The following is a 20,915-nucleotide window of genomic DNA, read 5'->3' on the forward strand; positions in this document are numbered from 1 at the left end:
CTTGCTGTGGCAATGTCAATACACTTTTTGCCAATAAACACCCTTTCAGTTGAACTGGGAGAGAGTGAGAGAGTGGAGGGAGACTAAAGAGTAATGTTAATATCTTGAATCACTGAAGAGCCAGTTAGCAGACGTATTTTACAGAAAATGAAGATTTCTCTCTCTCAGCTGGTTCCACACATGTCAGTCTGTCAAACAGGGTTATTCAATACATTGATTGGTATTTCATAGTTTATGTACAATAGATTTTTATTTCATCCCTTGTAACCCGAACGTGATATAGGGGAAAATATATTTACGCTTGTTGATTACACAAATCATATGTCATTGGAATACGAAATATGTAATCCTTATGTGAAACAAAAATAATAACTAATGGACTAAAATATCCCAATATGAATGTTGATTACACAAACTATTTTTGCAAATGAAATACGTAATCTAAATGTCAATATACGTCATTGGCATAAAAAGACTACAGATTACGAGTTGGTATGTAAAAATAGTAGTCAATACAGGGGGTTTTGTGTAATCAACATTCATATTGACAAATCTTTATGCCATTACATAATATGAATACTCAAGTTACAGAATACTTAATATGCATATAAACATTAAAACAGAAAAATAGGAAATCTGAATGTAATGTATTCATATTGAAAAGTCCCATGATCCTCTTCAAAAGGCCTTTGAAGCCATAATTGACTCAATGGGTTTTGTACAACATGTCTCAGGTCCAACACATTGCCACAGTCACACCTTAGATTTAGTCCTGTCATGAGAAATAGATTAATTATTTTTCTGGAATATCAGGCCACTGTCTTATTTGATTTACGATCACAACAAGAAACCCACTTGCACCCCAAACAATGACTTTTAAAAGCCATAATATAAACGTTCAGACTACCAAAAGATTTTTTGATACTCTTCTAGGCTCGCTCATTGACGACAGAGAAAATAAATCTTCAAACAATCTAATCAAGGATCTAAACTCCACACTGTGAAACACCTTAGATAAGGTTGTACCAGTAAAAATAAAATAAAAATATACAACAAGAAACTTGTTCCCTGGTACACAGACAATACTAGAGTACTCACACACAAGCCTCCAGGTTAGAGTGAAATTGTCGCTCCAGCAAGTTGGAAGTATTCAGACAAGCCTGGATAGACAGTACACTACAATACCGAAAAGCACTCACATCTGCTTGAACAGCTTATTTCTCCAACCTGATTGAGGTGAAAAAAACTATCCAAAATTTATTTTTGTTACAGTTGCAAAGATGAAGACAAGTGAAGTGGGTCTTTGCTTTAGCAGCAGTTAATACATTAACTACATTGATGAAAAGATCATAACCATTAGAGGAAAAATAACAGACTCCTCCTTAAATATATATAGTCCTCAAAACCTAAGTTCCCTGACCTTGTATCAATGGGGAAACTAGATTTTTTTGATCCTGTATCGCTTGACACATTCACTAAATTAGTAATGAGTTCTAAACCCACAAATTGTCAGCTAGACCCAATTCCAACTTAAGGCGCTATTTCCTGTGCTAGGTCAGCCTATCCTCCGGATGTGTACCAAACTCACTAAAAATAGCGGAAATTAAGCTTCTTCTAAAAAAATATATTCTCTGAATCCAGATATATTAAATAATTATAGGCCAATATCGAACCTCCTGTTCCTCTCAAAAATCATAGAAAAATCGGTTTCCCAACAACTGAATGCCTTCCTGAAGACAAATAATATTTATGAAATGCTCCACTCCAGTTTCAGACCCCATCATAGTTGTTAGAAATCGGCCGTTTCGTATAGTGGTTGTAATAATTAGCATACCCGTTTGTCAAGGGAGAGAGAAAGTATATTATTTATTGCAGCATTAGAAAGTCTTGTTCATAAGGTTACGGACCTGGTCTTCCTTACACAACCTCAATCTCATCTCAGTATCTCTTCTCACTGTAATGTTGGTTACCAGCTAGCCTATACATTAAGGGCGTTCCTAACTTTTTAGAAGTCAACCCCCATGCCATATGGCCATCGTAAACATTCCTGTCATTAGAGCGCTACCTACAGAGAGATAATCTAAACAGAGAGGTTTCTGTTGTTCTCATTATCTAGGCACATTCACTTCCAATGAAACGTGCATTCATATTGTAATTGTTAATGCTCAGATTCTACAGTCCCCCCTATCAAACATTTAAAGAAAAACATTACATGTTTGATAAAACATTACAATTCAATTCCTAATGAAAAGAAGAGGCCCATACGCATATGTTACAAATGACTAAAATGAAAGAACAAAATTAGTATCTGACCAATCAGGTCTTATTGTTCCTCAAATGAAAATGAATGTAAACAAGACAATTGACACACCACACTCCGACACATAACTCAATGTATGACAGTCATCAATCCTGTCCCCACCTCAGATTATAAAGGTCAAGAAACATTGACATCAACAGGTTATTATCAGTGTTAACAGTGTTCTGCAGAAAACCAGACTCAACATCACATCATGAATAAAACATTTCCCCCAAAGTCCATTGAACAATCAAAACCCCACTTGTCCATATCATGATCCATGCGACAAAATCATACAAAAGACTTATGCATATCCTGTTGTACCTGTAACAGATTTCTACCTATAAAATAGGGAAAACATCTACCTTTGACAGGGACTACCTATAATAGGGGACACTTCCCTGTCCAAACATACCATGATAGTCATCATAATGTAGATAATTAAGCATCATCACAAATACGCCGAAGTCCAATACTGGGATTGTCATCGTATAGAGTTTCCCACCTGTCTTGCGAGAAACAAACCTTCATACATATGAAATCACCATATCAGTTTATTTAGGAAAATCTTAGATTGTAAGGAAGGAAGTTAGTTTCCAATCAAGTGTCCTTCAGTTCTTGTCTTCAGTTTTCTTTGTCTTGCATCAGTGATGAAAGTTCCAAAATCAGTTATTGCAGTCAGTGTGATGTGGACCCAGCAAATTGCCTGGTTGTCCTAACAAGTCAGTGTAGGTGTATAATGTAGGTGTATAAAGTCAGTGTAGGTGTAAACAGTGAGTTTCCAACACTTCACTTAATCAAGATTAACACCACAACAGTGTCTTCCACTGTGGTGGGACCATGTGACCTTTCCAGTCAACTGGCCCGTGGTACTCTGACCTGTAGTATGTGGAGTCCTTCAGGACTCAGGTGGATTCTCCTCTCATCTCGCTGTTGATGATTCATCTAGAAATGGAGTGTGAAGCCAAGTGATCTGACCCTGGCAGCGTTCTGCCATGTGAGTGGTCAGGAAAATTCGAAACAGATTCAACCAATGTGGTTGTAGAGGTCCTTTTTGAACATGTTGCTGGTACTCACACACTCAGTTGTCTGTGTCCAGTCAGTGACGTGATGTATCATCAGAAAAGGGGTTGTGATGTCCTGATCTGTTGAAAGTATAACTGCAAAACAATGATTATTGTGGTTCAACAGTCCATCGGACTTTCATCCACTGGGTATGGTTCCGTCAACTCCCAACAATGAAGACAATAGATCAGTCCTGAAACTTGTGGATCTCAGAAGTTCCATCTTCAGAGTGAAGCATACACCCTATTCAGACAAGTTTCCATAAGTCTATGTCAAAGTTCCTTTTCCATCCAGAACTGGCTTTGTTGTTGTTTGACTCCTTGTGCTATATTATTGCCCAATAGCAACCAGCAGTGGAATAATATTGTCAGACTTGACTTTGCTTAGCCAAATCAGAAATGGTTAGATATATACTATTCAACCATTAAAATGTTAGACCTTACATCAAACAAAACAATTTCCAAATAAACCAATTAAAAACATCCTGTAAATGGAAAATGTAAAACATAACAGATGCCAATGCTCCGTTATAACTATGCAAACAGGAAAAACTAATTTTTTCACAAAACTCCTTATAAATACCAATTTGATTTGCCTTGAGCCCTAAGGTCAACTCTTTCCAATCATAATCAATTATCATATCATACATCCCCCCTGCCTTCATTTCATTAAGTCAATGGAAAATGACACCATGAGTGAATGCAAAACAATGACAAATAAGGCTACAGGAGGCGCCATCCTGAACCCACACTGGCCATCTTTTCAGGACAGACATGAAAAATAGAGAATTGGTAGTAGGGATGTATCTATAATCCATTCGATAAGGAGTTGCATCCTGTATATTCATCAAAACAAAGTGAACAAGTTAAAAAACACGAACATTCACTAATACAAAGACATCAATGTGCAACACGGTCGCTTGTGCGAAGGAATTATAAACCATATAACCCATTAACAAATTTTACCACATAGCTAAACAGCTCTCAAATTTGTCTTTACCACAGTACCATCACACAGGTCTGTGAAATTGGCTATCATGCATTTATAATATCCTGTAGTTTCTTGGCACATGCCTAACTAAATTGTTTGGCACCCAGGGGATAAACTGTGCAACTAAATTGTAGGAGTCAAAAACTCCAGCCCATGTGCAGTGGTTTACCTGTTGCAACCACCAGGGCAATTGTATTAGCATAGCTACAGCATACAACTTTAGAATTTTAACAGGCAACGGCCAAACTACCTCATGAAAAACACAAAGTGTCTTGAGCAACCTCCTAAATTTTAGGGAATTTGCAAAGTTAGATTAATTTTTATTCCAAATAGTGGCGGTCAGCCAAACCCTAAATCACAACTTTATGCTTTTTCTTTGTTCCATCATCAACAATGGGGGATGACTTTTGGTCTCTACCCTCACTTTAGTTGGTTTCAAAATCATACATTTCAACATTAAAGCTAATGAGAGGAAAATATATTTAGCTTTCACTTAATGTTTGTTTATCCCAAAACTGTATATGCTTTTGTTGATAAAATTACCATAGATGAGACCAGACTGAACACTCAAATTTAACCCTTAGTAATAGGCTACTCTGATGTAAGGGGAAAGGTTGCTACTATGAGCTCCACCCATTTATGGTAATCCATTAAAAAGGCCAAATGTTAGTTTATGGTCCTCAGACTATCCTATCAATTTAGTCGACATCCTTGGTTAACTGGAGATTTTGATTTAGTGTCCAACCCATCTAATATTTTCGCAGTTTGTAGAAATGTGCTCATCATTATCAATACAACAACTCAACATTAGGGTGGAAATTAAGAAACTCTTAAGAATGGCAATCCAGACAGAAAACAGATGTATGACGTCACTAAAATCAAGGTACAATAAGTAATCCAAAGGAAACTCAATGTAGGCCTTAAACACGGTTACATCAATACTCTATTTGTTCATTAGTCAATTTACCATTTTAGAATTTGAACTCCATTAACGAGTATCAGGTGTTGGTTTTGAAAACAAGCATTATCCCAGTTATCGTTGGTAAATACAAATAAGAGAAACTATATTATTTAACCAAACTCAATTCAGCATTTAAAATACATCTAATTGTTATGTTAGTGAATAAACTCGCTTCAGCTGTATTACCCTTTTTTTTTAAGGCTATGACTATTGGATTCAAATTCAGTCCTCATGGGACACTGCGTGTCTCCTTAACGTACAAGTCTATCACCATGTGGATTCTTCATCCTACAACTTATACAATATATAAGGAGAGCGAAAACACAATACGTTAACCTTTTTGTTAGACAACCTTGAGACTATTTTACCAGATTAGAAAATCATTGTACCAAATTCTAATTCATCATAGGTTTCAGACGTACCCACTTGTGCTAGCGAACAGCTCAGCAAGCAACAGACAAGTACCACAGACAAGTACTACATTGTAGTGAGACCCCCCTTGAGGCCTTACGGTTTTAAACATTATCATCAACGCAGTAAATACGTTTGACTCAAAATTACATAAGTACACATGACAAAGCACAACAAAACAGGTTATTTCTTGAATACCTATTAAAACATGTTCAAGCATGACAGAACAAAACAGGCTATTTCGAATGCCAAGTAAAACATGCTATATAACATTCAATTGCTTCTCAAACTACATGTAATATTTAATTAAATAAGCTTGGCTATTACCGAGGAAGGTGATCAGGTTTCCTTGATAAGTTCCAGCTTCATTTAATGATTAAGTACGATACATTTTTAGGAAATAAACATTTAAGAACTCTGAATCAATGATTATGAAAGCTCACGTCAGTTCCTAGTATTGTCCATGATTCCAGGATCCCATAAGAGAGACTCCATCTTGAGACTACTCTCGGTCAGCCAGGTGGTCAAACAGAATGAATCTTCGTCCATTTCGATTGTCTCCTTTTGCGCCTTTCGACTTTTGTCCTTTCTCGGCCATCTTAACTTTCCTCTGTCTTCTCTCTTCGTCTGTACCTCACTCTCCATCTGTCCATATACAACTTCCTCGGAATCCATCTTGTTTAGCCGGAAAACGTTCTTTTTCTTTCTGTCCATTTCGAGTCCAGGCATCGTTGTTAATGATCCTTTTCGTTCTTGATGGTATCCTATTCGCGCCTTGCTTTTTAAACATGAACGCATTATGCGCGTCAGAGGCTGCAGTCCTCTTGTTGTATTTGTACAACTGGACGGCATTATATTTTTACTTGTACAAGTCACTGTATAATTGCCGAAAAATACAATATCACACACTAATCCCGAAAAGGAAAATGGAGTGTCATCATACTATGTGGACATGGAATACAGTTCAGCACTGAAGCACACCGGTCAACGCCCCAACAAATTGAGACGGACTGTCCGCACCCTCAGACAGATTCCACGCAATAAAAATCACGGCCTAGTCGGGTCGTCATAGGGCTTCTTTGGGCAAACTAACGCTTTTTTGCAATCTTGACAGTTCGTTCTATGGCGTAGTTTTATGACTCACTGTTCAGTTGTCTTCAGCAACCAGTAACCGGGAAAAACAACGTATTCCTCGCGATTGCAAATCGAGCCCCTAAGCTCTCCAGCTGAAGTTCAGCAGAATCGTTAAAACATATCCATCCGGGTCACGGCACCATCATGTTAGAAATCGGCCGTTTCGTATAGTGGTTGTAATAATTAGCATACCCGTTTGTCAAGGGAGAGAGAAAGTATATTATTTATTGCAGCATTAGAAAGTCTTGTTCATGAGGTTACGGACCTGGTCTTCCTTATACAACCTCAATCTCATCTCAATCAATCTCTTCTCACTGTAATGTTGGTTACCAGCTAGCCTATACATTAAGGGCGTTTCTAACTTTTTAGAAGTCAACCCCCATGCCATATGGCCATCGTAAACATTCCTGTCATTAGAGCGCTACCTACTGAGAGATAATCTAAACAGAGAGGTTTCTGTTGTTCTCATTATCTAGGCACATTCACTTCCAATGAAACGTACATTCATATTGTAATTGTTAATGCTCAGATTCTACATAGTACTGAGACTGCACTTGTGAAGGTAACAAATTACCTTCTAATGGCCTCAGACAAAGGTTCTGCATCCATCCTGTTTCTCCTTGATCTATTTTTTTTTTTTACTTTGATTTTTATTTAGGATTTTTTCATTTAGATACAATAATACACACCAATAAAAAAGAAAAGAAAACAGTAACATCCCATTCACAGCTTATGGGTTCTTCCATTCGGTCACAATGCAACAATTCTGTCCTGTTCAGTTGTCATTCCTAGTGATATCGTCCTCACCCCTTCTGTAATATTTCCACTTCTCCCATTTCCCTTCAAACTGTTCCTCCCGCATTCTCAAGGTATGAGTGAACCTCTCCATGTAATAAATCTCCTCCACTATGTTTAGCCACTGTTCTCTAGTTGGGGGGTCTACCTTATACCAGGGCCTTGTAATTGCCTTCCTGCTCGCCACCAACAATACTTTCACCAGGTATTCATCTCCTCCTTGTACCTCTTCTTGTGAAATGTTCCCCAGATATAATACCAAACAAGTCTTTGGTATCTCATATCCCAGTATCTCCCTCAGCACACTCCACACTCCCTCCCAGTATCCCTCCATCTTCTGACATTTCCAAAACACATGAGTCTGGTCTGCATCCACTTGACCACACAACCTCCAACATGGTTTCTGATCTGGTGCATATATCCCCTTTACCTTTTGTGTTATGAAAAATCTTATAATGTTCTTCCACCCAAATTCTTGCCATATCCTAGGTTGCTCCTTGATCTTAGTGCTACTTTTGACACTATTGATCACTCCCTTCTCTTAGAGAGACTGGAAACCCATATTGGGCTATGTGGACATGTTCTAGCCTGGTTTAAATATTATTTATCTGTAAGGTATCAGTTCGTATGTGTTTTTTTTAAGGTTTTATTGTTAACCTATAAACCAATACTTACTCCCAATCAACTCTAAAGGCATACAGACAGAGACAGTGGGAGAGAGAGGGAGAGAGAGAGGTTTAGAGAGGGAAAGCCAGGCTGCATTACATACAGAGAACACACCGTCCCTATGAATAGCATATTGCTACACATTTTCTAGATGTTAAACCAATCAACCTTTATACCACTTTTCTCTGCCATACTTCATTTCAGAATTGCTGTTAATCATGTTCAGTCTAAATATAATCCCACTACCAACAAAACATAACCAGACAGATTGCCAACAATACCAAGGAAAAGTCAGAATAACAAAGTCCATAACTTACTCCATTGGAACAAGATGCCTGGTGGACTTACTCTCTTTAAACAACTCATCCTGCCTGTGGAATTGTGGACTTCAAAACAGCACCCTCAGGGATTCATAAACCACTCCCTGTCTTTCTGTCCTTTTCTCTGTTTCCAGTATCAACTATAACCTTCTGTGTTTTCTGTTTCCAGTATGAACTATATCCCTCTCTCCATTTCTGTTTCCAGTATGAACTATATCCTTCTCTCCATTTCTGTTTCCAGTATGAACTATATCCTTCTCTCCATTTCTGTTTCCAGTATGAACTATATCCTTCTCTCCATTTCTGTTTCCAGTATGAACTATATCATTCTCTGCATTTCTGTTTCCAGTAACAACTATATAATTCTCATGCTCCAGCAGGGGAAACCCAAACTTCCCTTTCCCGAGCCACATTTGCCAGCTCCAACTGGGGGATCCCGAGGCGTTTCCAGGCTAGTGTCGAAATATAATCTCTCCACCTAGTCCTGGGCCTACATCGAGGTCTCCTCCCAGCTGGATGTGCCTGGAACACATCCCTAGGGAGACGTCCTGGGGGCATCCTTACCAGATGCCCGAACCACCTCAACTGGCTTTTTTCGATGCAAAGGAGCAGCTGCTCTACTCCGAGTTCCTCATGGATGGCTTAGCTTCTCAGCCTATCCCTAAGGGAGAAGCCAGCCACCCTTCTGAGAAAACCGAGAGCTTTGCCTTCCGGATCAGCTCTCTTTTCATCACAACGGTGCAGTAAAGCGAATGCAATACCGCCCCCGCTGCTCCGATTCTCCGGCCAATCTCCCGCTCCATTGTCCCCTCACTCGCGAACAAGACCCAGAGATACTTGAACTCCTTTACTTGGGGTAACACCTCATTCCCTACTCGGAGGAGGCACTCCATTGGTTTCCTGCTGAGAACCATGGCCTCAGATTTAGAGGTTCTAATCCTCATCCCAATCACTTCGCACTCGGCTGCAAACCGGTCCAGTGAGTGCTGAATGTCACAGACCGATGATGCCATCAGGACCACATCATCCCCAAAAAGCAGCGATGAGATCCCCAGCCCACCAAACTGCAACCCCTCCCCACCCCGACTACGCCTCGATATCCTGTCCATAAAAGTTACGAACAGGATTGGTGACAAAGCGCAGCCCTGGCGGATGCCAACCCCCACCTGGAACGAGTCCGACTTACTACCAAGAACCCGAACACAGCTCTCACTTTGGACGTACAGGGATTGGATCCTCACCCCATACTCCCGCAGCACCTCCCACAGTATCTCCCAGGGGATCCGGTCATACGCCTTCTCCAGATCCATAAAACACATGTAGACTGGATGGGCATATTCCCAGGCCCCCTCCAGGATCCTTGCAAGTGTAAAGAGCTGGTCGGTTGTTCCGTGACCAGGACGGAATCCACATTGTCCCTCTTTAATCTGAGGTTCGACTATCTGCCGAACCCTCCTTCCCAGTACCTTTGAGTAGACTTTCCCAGGGAGGCTGAGAAGTGTGATACCCCTGTAATTGGCACACACCCTCTGGTCCCCCTTTTTGAACAGGGGAACCACCACCCCGGTCCGCCACTACTTAGGCACTTTCCCATGCAATGTTAAAGAGGCGTGTCATCCAAGACATCCCCTCCACACCCAAAGCTTTCAACATTTCTGGACGGTTCTTGTCAACCCCCGGAGTTTTGCCACTGTGGAGTTGTTTGACTACCTCAGTGACTTCTGCTAAGAAGATTGACGATACTTCCCCATCAGCCTCCAGCTCTGCCTCCACTATAGAGGGCGTGTTAGTTGGATTTAGGAGTTCCTCAAAGTGTTCCTTCCATCGCCTAATTACTTCCTCAGTTGAGGTCAACAGTGTCCCATCCTTACTGTACACAGCTAGGATAGTTCCCCGTTTTCCCCTCCTGAGGTGGTGGACGGTTTTCCAGAAACACCTTGGTGCCGACCGAAAATCCTTCTCCATGGCTTCCCCAAATTCCTCCCACACCTGCTGTTTTGCCTCTTTCATAGCAGAGGTCGCAGCCCTTCGGGTCTGTCGGTACACTGCAACCGTCTCCGACGTCCTCCGGGATAACATATCCCAGAAGGCCTCCTTCTTCAGTCGGCCGGCTTCCCTGACCACCGGTGTCCACCAGGGTGTTCGAGGGTTACCGCCCCTTGATGCACCTTAGACCTTTAGACCACAGCTCCCCTCCGCAACTTCGGCAATGGAGGCTTTGAACATCGACCACTCAGGTTCAATGCCCCCAACCTCCACAGGGATGCCAGAAAAGCTCTGCTGGAGGTGTGAGTTGAATATCTTTCGAACAGGGCCTCCAGACGTTCCCAGTTTACTCGCACTACCCGTTTGGGTTTTCCCGGTCTGTCCAGAGTCTTCCCCCACCCCCTGACCCAACTCACCACCAGATGGTGATCGGTTGACAGCTCCGCCCCTCTCTTTACCCGAGTGTCCAAAACAGAACAGAGACTGCGTGTGGATGTAAGCTCCACCAGATCTAACTGACAGCGCTCCACCTCCCTGGCCTTCACTGCCACCCATATGGCAGCGCACCCGAGCCCAGCGGTTCCTCCCATGAGTGGTGGGCCCATAGGATGGAGAGGGGGGTGCCACGTTGCTATTCCTGGCATTGACCGACCGGGCTCGCCGGCGAGCCCTCCCTCTGGGCCTGGCTCCAGACGGGGCCCCCGGGCTTCCTCCGGGCAGGGTAAATCCTCCTCTTTCTCGTTTGTAGATAGGGTTATTTTGAACCATTCTTAGTCTGGCTCCTACCCTGAGACCACTTTGCCATGGGAAACCCTACCAGCAGCAGTAAGGCCCGGACAACACAGCCCTCAGGTTCATAGGAACACACAAACCTCTCCACCACGATAAGGTGATGGCTCCCGGAGAGATATATCATTCCCTCCATTTCTAATACCAGAATCAACTATATCCTTCTGTCCTCTGTTTCCAGTATCAACTATATCCATATGCATTTTCCTGCCTCCAGTATCAACTGCATAAGAATAACTTTCTGTTATACTCTTTTTTCATCTTAAACTCTCCTTCTGTAATTCTCTTTCTGCTCTCAAACTTTCTTACTTCAGTCTATAGCTCTGCTTCTAACTCTCACCCTCCCTTTCCTTCTAATTAAACTCAATGTCTAATACTCTTACTCTTGTTTTCCTGTTTTCTGTTATTCTGTCTCTTCTTTCTCTCAAACCTGCTCCACATTTCTGTCCTGTTAAAGTCATTCACTGCGGTCCATCCAGGTTGTTTAGGAGTTTCTCAATGTAACACCCTAAAAGCTGACCACATACTGATCTGCTCTCTCTGCCTTCCAGTTCTGTACCCCCAGATGAGAGAACAAAGACTCATTCCACCACCGTTATTGCTTCTGTGTAAAGGCTGAGCTTTTGTTTACAGTACATCCCAAATGGCAAACTATACTTATATAGTGCAGTGCTTATTATATTACTACAAAGTACTCCACTAAGCAGATACAAGGAGGCAATTTGGGACTCACATTCTTTTATATTTTGGTGAGATAAAATCTCCTGGCACTAATGTCTATACTGGTTTGAGGAGAAAGTAAGTTGCAGTGTTTAGACGGAAGAAAACGATTGTACCCTAACCCTTTGGCCTGTGGTGGTAGATAATGACTATAGACCTGGCCTGAGAACAGTTGGACCTCACAGAGTAAATGAGCTAGATAAAAGATCAATACTGATGAATATATGTATGACCACATTACAGACAACATATGAATCTAACGTTTCTGGGTTTGAAAAAGGCAAATGCGATGTATGAATAGGAAAATGTACTTATTGGGAGCATTATTGAACATTTTCTGTAATGTCTTTTTAATTGATCCCACTCATGCAAGATTTTAATTATTATAATTTTGTTTATGTAAACACATGTTAAATGTAAAACAAGAGGAATGGGTAAGTGAGGGGAGGATGGGTGTAAGGTGTAACTGACTTGCAGGTCCTTCACATCGTGTGCTGCAATTGGATCCAGTCTGGATGAACTGCAGTTTTCCAGACTCACCAGCAGGGGGCACCAGCTACACATAGAGAGAGGAAAACACTGTTAAGCTAACTGTGGTCAACTCAGTGGTGGTCAATCCTGTGGGTCCAAATGGGGACATTGGCCTACCATGACATAGCTGATTCAAATGTTCTCACTAAGGTCTGCAGCGCTAACTGTGTGTACCCACAAATGGCTAAAATTTGGATAGTAATGCAGGCACCACCCAGAGTGCCTTGTTTGGCGTCCTGGCATCCGAACAGTTTGATTTGCATAAATTTGAGAAACCCTATTTCCTCTCCTCCCAAACCGCGTTGCCCAACAAACCACTCACTTGCCACTCTTCCCTTCTTTGCAATGAAAGGAGCCATTGGCCCCGACATGATGAGTTTGTACGCTCGTACGGCCAAACCAAATACGTACGGCCAAACCCCAGGTCCAAGAACAAACACTACTAACAAGGGTGTGTAATCTTGATGGCAGACACTGGTAAGTGTAACAGGTCACTGAGCTCACTGTGTTGGTGCAGGCTTCCACTGCGGCAGTCATGGTCTGACCAATCCCATTCTGTCTGGAGTCGTTGTCTGAGCTCCGCCCACTTCCGGCACTACGACTACTGCCCATGCTGCCTGCGCTGCTGCCTGCGCTGCTGCCTGCGCTGCTGCCTGCGCTGCCAACGCTGTTCCTGTCTCCTGCTAGAGAAACAATGACAGAGAACCCAATATTTTACTGACGTAGCAAAGTCAGTTTCTCCTGGCTCCCCCACATGTCATCAGAGAGGTAGAAGGACAGAGGGGTTTTGAATGAACTGTATTAGGCACAGTGAACATCAGAATGAGCTGGGGAAGACACTCAGAAGGGGCAGGTCAACAGCATGGGTCTTTATTTACTAGGCAGGGAATGGGTCATTAATAGCCTAGTGGGGGACATCTCGAGGTCTGGGTGGCTGGGGACACACTCTTACCAGTGGAAGAGTTCCTGAGGACCCATATGTCCTCACTGGGGCTAGCTGGACTAGATGGGGCTGGGAAGACACTGCCAGGTACACAGGAACCTAACAAATACACACACTGTCAGCCAGCTCTAGGGAGGTGTGGGGGAGAGCTGGGCAACCCCATACCAGGCCAGGTGACTGAGCAGGAGGTCTGGGTACTGGTATTAGGAGGTCACCAGTAGGAGATCTGGTATTAGGAGGTCTTGTATTGGGAAGTCACCAGCAGGATGTCTGGATATTGGGAGGTCTGGTATTGGTAGTAGACTGGGGGGTGGGGGGGTAGTGTGTGTATCTGGGGGGGGGTGGGTAGTGTGTGTATCTGGGGGGGGGGGGTAGTGTGTGTATCTGGGTGGTGGGGGTAGTGTGTGTATCTGGGGGGGGGGGGGTAGTGTGTGTATCTGGGGGGTTGGGGGGTAGTGTGTGTACCTGGGGGGTTGGGGGGTAGTGTGTGTATCTGGGGGGTTGGGGGGTAGTGTGTGTACCTGGGGGGTTGGGGGGTAGTGTGTTTATCTGGGGGGTGGGGGGGTAGTGTGTGTATCTGGGTGGGGGGGGGGTAGTGTGTGTATCTGGGGGGGTAGTGTGTGTATCTGGGGGGTTGGGGGGTAGTGTGTGTATCTGGGGGGGTAGTGTGTGTATCTGGGTGGGGGGTAGTGTTTGTATCTGGGGGGTGGGGGGGTAGTGTGTGTATCTGGGTGGGGGGGGGGGGTAGTGTGTGTATCTGGGGGGGTAGTGTGTGTATCTGGGGGGTTGGGGGGTAGTGTGTGTATCTGGGGGGGTAGTGTGTGTATCTGGGGGGGGGGTAGTGTTTGTATCTGGGGGGTGGGGGGGTAGTGTGTGTATCTGGGGGGTTGGGGGGTAGTGTGTGTATCTGGGGGGTTGGGGGGTAGTGTGTGTATCTGGGGGGGGGGGGGGTAGTGTGTGTATCTGGGGGGGGGGGGGGGTAGTGTGTGTATCTGGGGGGTTGGGGGGTAGTGTGTGTATCTGGGGGGGTAGTGTGTGTATCTGGGGGGTTGGGGGGTAGTGTGTGTATCTGGGGGGTGGGGGGGTAGTGTGTGTATCTGGGGGGTGGGGGGGTAGTGTGTGTATCTGGGGGGTTGGGGGGTAGTGTGTGTATCTGGGGGGTTGGGGGGTAGTGTGTGTATCTGGGGGGGTAGTGTGTGTATCTGGGGGGTTGGGGGGTAGTGTGTGTATCTGGGGGGTGGGGGGGTAGTGTGTGTATCTGGGGGGTTGGGGGGTAGTGTGTGTATCTGGGGGGTTGGGGGGTAGTGTGTGTATCTGGGGGGTTGGGGGGTAGTGTGTGTATCTGGGGGGTTGGGGGGTAGTGTGTGTACCTGGGGGGTTGTAGGACAGGGTGTATGAGTCATCAGTCCGGGGGGCGGATCCAAGGCTAGTAAGAGGAGCTCTGGACAGGAAGTGCTGTTGACGTTGGCATGGCAATGAGACCTGACGTGTGAGAGAGCCTCCTGCAGGCCAGGAGGAGAACAGAAACACAGAAAACTTTACTGGTACATAGATTCATAAAAATGTTAAGACAGCAGAATGAAGCACCAAGCTCCTAATGTAATATCTAGTGAATGAATGGGACCAAATGGAAGTAGCAGTACATAGAGAGAGCATTCTTGTCAGCAACATTGATGAAAGAGGCTTACTATGGTCTTAGTGTGAGTGTGTGCACAGACACACAAAAATAAATACACAAACACTTAAAGACACACACGAGTCAGAAAGCTTGTTAATCACAAAACCTTTGACATTTATATTGCAAAGACCATAGATGCAACACAGGCATTTGTTTCGATTAGTAGTATTTACAGTGGATATAAAAAGTCTACACACCCCTGTTAAAAAGCCAGGTTCTTGTGATGTAAAAGAATGAGACAAATATAACTCATGTCAGAACTTTTTCCACCTTTAATGTGACCTATAATGTGAACAATTCAATTGAAAAACAAACTGAAATCTTTGAAGGGGAAACATTTAAAATAAAATCCTCACAATAACCTGGTTGTATAAGTGTGCACACCCTTAAACTAATACTTTGTTGAAACACCTTTAGATTGTATTACAGTACTCAGTCTTTTTGGGAAGGAGTCTAGTAGCATGGCACATCTTGATGTGGCAATATTTGCCCACTCTTCTTGGCAAAAGCACTCAAAATCTGTCAGATTGTGAGGACATCTCCTGTGCACAGCCCTCTTCAGATCACCCCACATATATTCAATTGGATTCAGGTCTGGGCTCTGGTTGGGCTATTCCAAAATGTTAATCTTCTTCTGGTGAAGCCATGCTTTTGTGGATTTGGATGTGTGCTTTGGGTCGTTGTCGTGCTGAAAGGTGAACTTCCTCTTCATCTTCAGCTTTCTAACGGATGCCTGAAGGTTTTGTGCCAAAATTGCCTGGTATTTGGAACTGTTCATAATTCCCTCCACCCTGACTAAGGCCCCGGTTCCATGCTGCCACCACCATGCTTCACAGTGGGTATGGTGTTCTTTGGGTGATGTGCAGTGCTGTTTTTGCGCCAAACATACCTTTTGGAATTATGGCCAAAAAGTTCAACCTTGATATAATCAGACCATAACACATTTTCCCACGTGCTTTTGGGAGACTAGTTGTCTTCTCATCTTTTCATCAATTTCGGAGGGACGTCCATTTCTTGGTAAAGTCTATGTTGTGCCATATTTTCTCCACTTGATAATGCCTGTCTTCACTGTGTTCCATGATATATCTAATGCTTCAGAAATTATTTTGTAACCTTCTCCTGACTGATATCTATCAACAATGAGATCCCTCTGATGCTTTGGAAGCCCTCTGTGGACCATGGCTTAAGCTCTGAGATGCAACTAAGGTCAGGAAAATCCTACTAAAACAGCTGAACTTTAAATTTTGGCAGGTGTGTAATGACGTCTATTTAACATGAGTTTGAATGTGATTGGTTAATTCTGAACACAGCCACATCCCCAGTAATTAGAGGGTGTGCACACTGTGCAACCAGGTTATTGTAAGGTTTTTATTTTTCATTTTTCCCCCTGGAAGATTTCAGTTTTTTATTCAATTGAATTGTTCACAATTTAGATCAAATTAAAAGTGGAAAAAGTTCTGACATGATTGATCTTTGTCTCATTCTTTCACATCACAAAAACCTGGCACTGTAGGGGTATGTATACATTTTATATCCTCTATATATAGAAATGTACAACTAATCCGATAAAGAAATGGGTTGCGTCTGTATGTTTGGTTCATTGATTCAAACAAGAATTGTGAGGCCATCTGTTAAAAAGCTGAAGTTGAAATAATATGGATCTTGCAACAAGGTAATAATACAAAACACAAGCAAATCTACAAAATGACTCAAAACCAAGAAATTGAGTCAAAACTCAGATCTCTTTCCTATTGAAATGTTATGACTTGTAGGGGGCCGTGCAAGATAGCCCTCATACATGACACAGTGGAATCAGTACCGTAGAGAACAGCCCTCATACATGACACAGTGGAAGCAGTACTGTAGAGAACAGCCCTCATACATGACACAGTGGAAACAGTACTGTAGAGAACAGCCCTCATACATGACACTGTGGAAGCAGTACTGTAGAGACTCATACATGACACAGTGGAAGCAGTACTGTAGAGAACAGCCCTCATACATGACACAGTGGAAGCAGTACTGTAGAGACTCATACATGACACAGTGGAAGCAGTACTGTAGAGAACAGCCCTCATACATGACACAGTGGAAGCAGTACTGTAGAGACTCATACATGACACAGTGGAAACAGTACTGTAGAGAACAGCCCTCATACATGACACAGTGGAAACAGTACTGTAGAGAACAGCCCTCATACATGACACTGTGGAAACAGTACTGTAGAGAACAGCCCTCATACATGACACTGTGGAAACAGTACTGTAGAGAACAGCCCTCTTACATGACACTGTGGAAACAGTACTGTAGGGAACAGTCCTCATACATGACACTGTGGAAACAGTAGTGTAGAGAACAGCCCTCATACATGACACAGTGGAATCAGTACTGTAGAGAACAGCCCTCATACATGACACAGTGGAATCAGTACTGTAGAGAACAGCCCTCATACATGACACTGTGGAAACAGTACTGTAGAGAACAGCCCTCATACATGACACAGTGGAATCAGTAGTGTAGAGAACAGCCCTCATACATGACACTGTGGAAACAGTACTGTAGAGAACAGCCCTCATACATGACACAGTGGAAACAGTACTGTAGAGAACAGCCCTCTTACATGACACAGTGGAAACAGTACTGTAGAGAACAGCCCTCATACATGACACTGTGGAATCAGTAGTGTAGAGAACAGCCCTCATACTTCAGCCAAAGGAGGCAACAATAGCAATTGAAGCTAGGGGTGTACTTATTACTTTCTTATAATACACTATTACATAAAGTATTATATTACAGTGCATTCAGAAAGTATTCCGTCACAGTCCTTTCACTTTTTCCACTTGGTAAAGTTACAGCCTTATTCTAAAATAGATAAAATAGATTTGTTTCCTCATCAATCAACACAAAATACCCCATAACGACCAAGCAAAAACAGGTTTTCAGCAATGCTTGCATAATGTGGCAGTGATTACAGCCTTATGTCTTCTTGGGTGTGATGCTACAAGCTTGGTACACCTGTATTTAGGGAGTTTATCCCATTATTTTCAGTAGATCCTCTCAAGCTCTATCAGGTTGGATGGGGAACATCACTGAACAGCCATTTTCAGGTCTCTCCAGTTATGTTCAATCAGGTACTGGTCCAGGCTCTGGTTGGGACACTGAAGGACAATCACAGTCTTGTTCCAAGGCCACTTTGAAATTGTCTGTACTGGTTCCTTAGGGAATTTGCTCTATTGGAAAGTCAACCTTTCAACCCAGTCTGAAGACCAGAGTGCTCTGGAACAGGTTTTCATCAATAACTTGCCTGTACTTAACTCCATTCATCTTATGGTTTATTACATTATGAAGTGTTATATATGTGGTATATTACATTATGTAGTGTTATATGCATGATATAACATGTAGTGCTATATGCACAGTGTATTATATTATGTATTAATGTATATATGGTTTATACAATTATGTAGTATAATATAATATGTAGTGTTATATGCACAGTGTATTATATAATGTATTAATGTTTATATGACTTATAACATTATGTAATATTATATGCATGGAATAATATAATATGTAGTGTTATATGCACAGTGTAATATATTATGTATTAATGTTTATATAACTTGTAAAATTATGTAATATTATATGCATGGAATAATATAATATGTAGTGTTATATGCATGGTGTATTATGTATTATCATATATATCAGTGTCTCCCAGCCTTTTTCAGTTACTGTACCCCCAAAATGTTTTTGCACTGCTTTCAGTACCCCTGAAGTACCCCCTCATGTTAATTTCCCTAGTAAGCCTATGTTGTCATGAGTGTTTTCAAGTACCCCCTGTGGAGAGGCCAAGTACCCCCCTATTGTTATATACATGGTTTAATATAATACGTAGTGTTATATACATGCTGAATTGTAATATGTAGTATTATATATACATTTACATGGTATTTTGTATTGTGTTTTATTCTATACATGGTGCTTCATTTTATTCTGGTGTGTTAAAATGTTGTTTGGACCCCAAGAATAGTTGCCATTGCCTCGGCTGCAGCTAATAGGATCCCAAAAAACACAGAGCTGAGTATGACTCAGATAAGTTTGCTTTCACAGCCAGGACCTGTCAACCACTCAAGTAGCTTTCAACTGGGATTCCTTTGACACAAACTACAAACACACTCTCAGGGTTTTAGAACTGAGCTGACATTTCCCAATCTGGTCTTGCTAATCCTATTAAACAGTCTGTGTGAGGACTGTTTGAGTTTTATACAGACCTCTTGCTCAGTTAGCGTTGCTGTTTGATACCACAATGTATTTACATCTGCATAATTTGTGTGGTATTCTACTGTTGTTTGGCTAATTAAATGTGAAGGTACTGTAAGGTGTTTGGTTAACTAAATAATAAGGTACTGTAAGGTGTTGGTTAACTAAATGTGAAGGTACTGTAAGGTGTTAGTTAACTAAATGTTAAGGTACTGTAAGGTGTTGGTTATCTAAATGTTAAGGCACTGTAAGTTGTTGGTTAACTAAATGTTTAGATGCTGTAAGGTGTTGGTTATCTTAATGTGAAGGTACTATAAGGTGTTGGTTAACTAAATAATAAGGTACTGTAAGGTGTTGGTTAACTAAATAATAAGGTACTGTAAGGTGTTGGTTATCTAAATGTTAAGGCACTGTAAAGTGTTGGTTAACTGAATGTGAAGGAACTGTAAGTTGTTGGTTAACTAAATGTTAAGATACTGTAAGGTGTTGGTTAACTGAATGTGAAGGTACTATAAGGTGGTGGTTAACTAAATGTTAAGGTACTGTAAGGTGTTTAACTAAATGTGAAGAAAATGTACAGTGTAAGGTACTGTAAGCTTTTTGTTGACTTGTATTTACATCTATAGGGCAATGTTCATGTGTGTTTGTGTGTGTTAGTGTGCCTGTTTGTGTGGGCTTGTGTAAGTGTTTGCCTCTCTGTTTGGGTGAAGGTGTATGTGTACTGTACCTGCTCTCCTGCTGATGACCTCCACTACAGATGGTGGAAAGTATCCAATCCGGTCCGCTCCTCTTTGATTGTCATGGATACAACCTTTCCACCTTCCGTCCAGGTGCTGCTCCAGCACCTAATATCATTCAGTCATTATTCAGACATCATAGATTAATCATTTTTGTGAATGGGTGTTGATTACAGGTGGTAAATAGTCAACTTTAGCATATTGAAAGCTAGGTCCTGAATATTACAGCACACCTTAGCAAACCTTTTAAAATCTGCATTTACAAACACATTCCATATCTGATCTATAGTTTACTAACTGGTATTCTGATCCAGCAGATGTGAATCTTCAAAAGCCCAATGACCAATAATCAGAATATTTTAGACACATTCAGGTAGTCTTGTACTCTAGTATGTAGTTAACAAGGCTGACTCTTCACTAGTATGTAGAGTTAACATGTTCCAAGGCTCAATGTAGTCTAGTATGTAGATTGAACATGTTCCAAGGCTGACAGTTCTCAAGTATGTAGTTAACACGTCCCAATGCTGCCTGTAATCTAGTATGTAGAGTTAACATGTCCCAATGCTGCCTGTAATCTAGTATGTAGAGTTAACATGTCCCAATGCTGCCTGTAATCTAGTATGTAGT

The 20,915-nt window shown here is 42.1% G+C and overlaps 1 protein-coding gene across 1 annotated transcript in view; it reads right to left on the minus strand.

The window, feature by feature from the left end:
• Positions 1–20,915, minus strand: part of LOC105027570 (caskin-2) — a 69,428-nt gene that overhangs the window by 6,039 nt on the left and 42,474 nt on the right. Inside the window, exons 11-15 of the mRNA XM_020044040.3 lie at positions 20,279–20,396; positions 14,981–15,112; positions 13,620–13,709; positions 13,172–13,350; positions 12,608–12,692 (exon numbers count right to left, since the gene is read on the minus strand). Coding sequence (XP_019899599.3) covers positions 12,608–12,692; positions 13,172–13,350; positions 13,620–13,709; positions 14,981–15,112; positions 20,279–20,396 — 604 coding nt within the window. The remainder of the gene's footprint in view (positions 1–12,607; positions 12,693–13,171; positions 13,351–13,619; positions 13,710–14,980; positions 15,113–20,278; positions 20,397–20,915) is intronic.

The sequence above is a fragment of the Esox lucius genome, chromosome 6 (genome assembly GCF_011004845.1).
Source record: "Esox lucius isolate fEsoLuc1 chromosome 6, fEsoLuc1.pri, whole genome shotgun sequence".
In the NCBI taxonomy this organism is placed as follows: domain Eukaryota; kingdom Metazoa; phylum Chordata; class Actinopteri; order Esociformes; family Esocidae; genus Esox; species Esox lucius.